The sequence below is a fragment of the Galeopterus variegatus genome, unplaced genomic scaffold, assembly GCF_000696425.1.
Source record: "Galeopterus variegatus unplaced genomic scaffold, G_variegatus-3.0.2 Scaffold12626, whole genome shotgun sequence".
NCBI lineage: Eukaryota > Metazoa > Chordata > Mammalia > Dermoptera > Cynocephalidae > Galeopterus > Galeopterus variegatus.
In genome coordinates, this window is record NW_007738737.1 from 22,296 (window position 1) to 23,487 (window position 1,192).

At 32.7% G+C, this 1,192-nt stretch overlaps 1 protein-coding gene across 1 annotated transcript in view; it reads left to right on the forward strand.

Moving 5' to 3' along the window:
- The window catches only part of LOC103581237 (DNA excision repair protein ERCC-6-like 2), a gene marked incomplete at its 5' end in the record, with an annotated part of 27,404 nt that overhangs the window by 21,116 nt on the left and 5,096 nt on the right, over positions 1-1,192 (forward strand). Inside the window, 1 exon segment of the mRNA XM_008563123.1 lies at positions 964-1,159. Within this exon segment, the coding sequence (XP_008561345.1) occupies positions 964-1,159 (196 nt within the window).

Consider the following 1,192-nt stretch of genomic DNA (forward strand, 5'->3'; position numbering starts at 1 on the left):
GGTTGCGATCCGTTGCCGGACATGGAAAAAGACAAAAGACAAAAAAAAAAAAAAAAAATTATTATCTAATTCAAAGCTGATATTTTATTTTTGTGTCCTTGATCTTGTGATCTTTTCAGTAGTTTGTCATCTCACATACCACAAAATCTATCATAAGGTCTTCTTAAAGGTAAAAAATATGTGTGGAAGGTTTTCTGTTGTTGCTGTTTTTTCTTGTTTGTTATTAGAAATTCAACATAAATTTATACCAGCCCAATTATTTTTAATTTGTGACATTTTTCTGAATTTAAAGAAATATGTGAATATCAAATGTTGGCAGTACTATAGATAATACTTTCTCAAACTACTTCATTAATAAAGCCTCAGTTTTAAGAAACTAAAGAATATGTTTAACTCTGATTAATGTGAAAAAGATTAAATATTCGATTTAAATTTGTAGCAAATTTTACTTAAAAAATTTATTTATTTCTGGCGAGCAAGATTCTGTTGAACTTAATCAATTAGAACCATTTTCCAGTTGTGAATTCTTTACTTTGTTAACTCCTGTAAATTTGTTTTGTTCTTAAAGCGTGATTGGAAGTATCTGCTGGACTACAGTAAATCCCAATAATTCTTAAGCAATAAGTTGTGTGCTTTTCACTTTTGAGGCCAGAATTGTGGGTCCCTGTATCTTAGAAGCTGATCACTCCACTCTGTTTTCCTAGAAAATAATTGGATCACATAGTACTCTATTTTAAACTTATTTATTTTGGAAAGTTATTCAACTTAAAAAGAGAAAAGACTGTGCCAGACTGTGATATTAAATCTTGTACATTTGTTTATTAAATGTTGTACTTTTAGGAAACACCAAGTGATGTACTTGTAACTAAATTATCTGTCCAGAACTAATTTCCTTCTAATGTGATAGATTCGATGTAATTATCTTGATGTTTTCTAATGTTTCTGTCATTGCTTCATACATAGCCTAGAGAACCTGACGGTCAAGAACCCAGAGGTGCAGAACGATGTGCAGAGCCCCTGGCAAACGATACATGTGACCTCTGCAGTGACTTCAGTGATGATGAATCAGTGGGAGCCTCAGGAATAAAGGCTGCTAGACACAAAGTGTCCGAGTCAAGTAAAGCCGCAGGCTCTCCAGGACAGCTTACCTTACTCCAGTGTGGTTTCTCTAAATTGTTTGAGACAAAATATA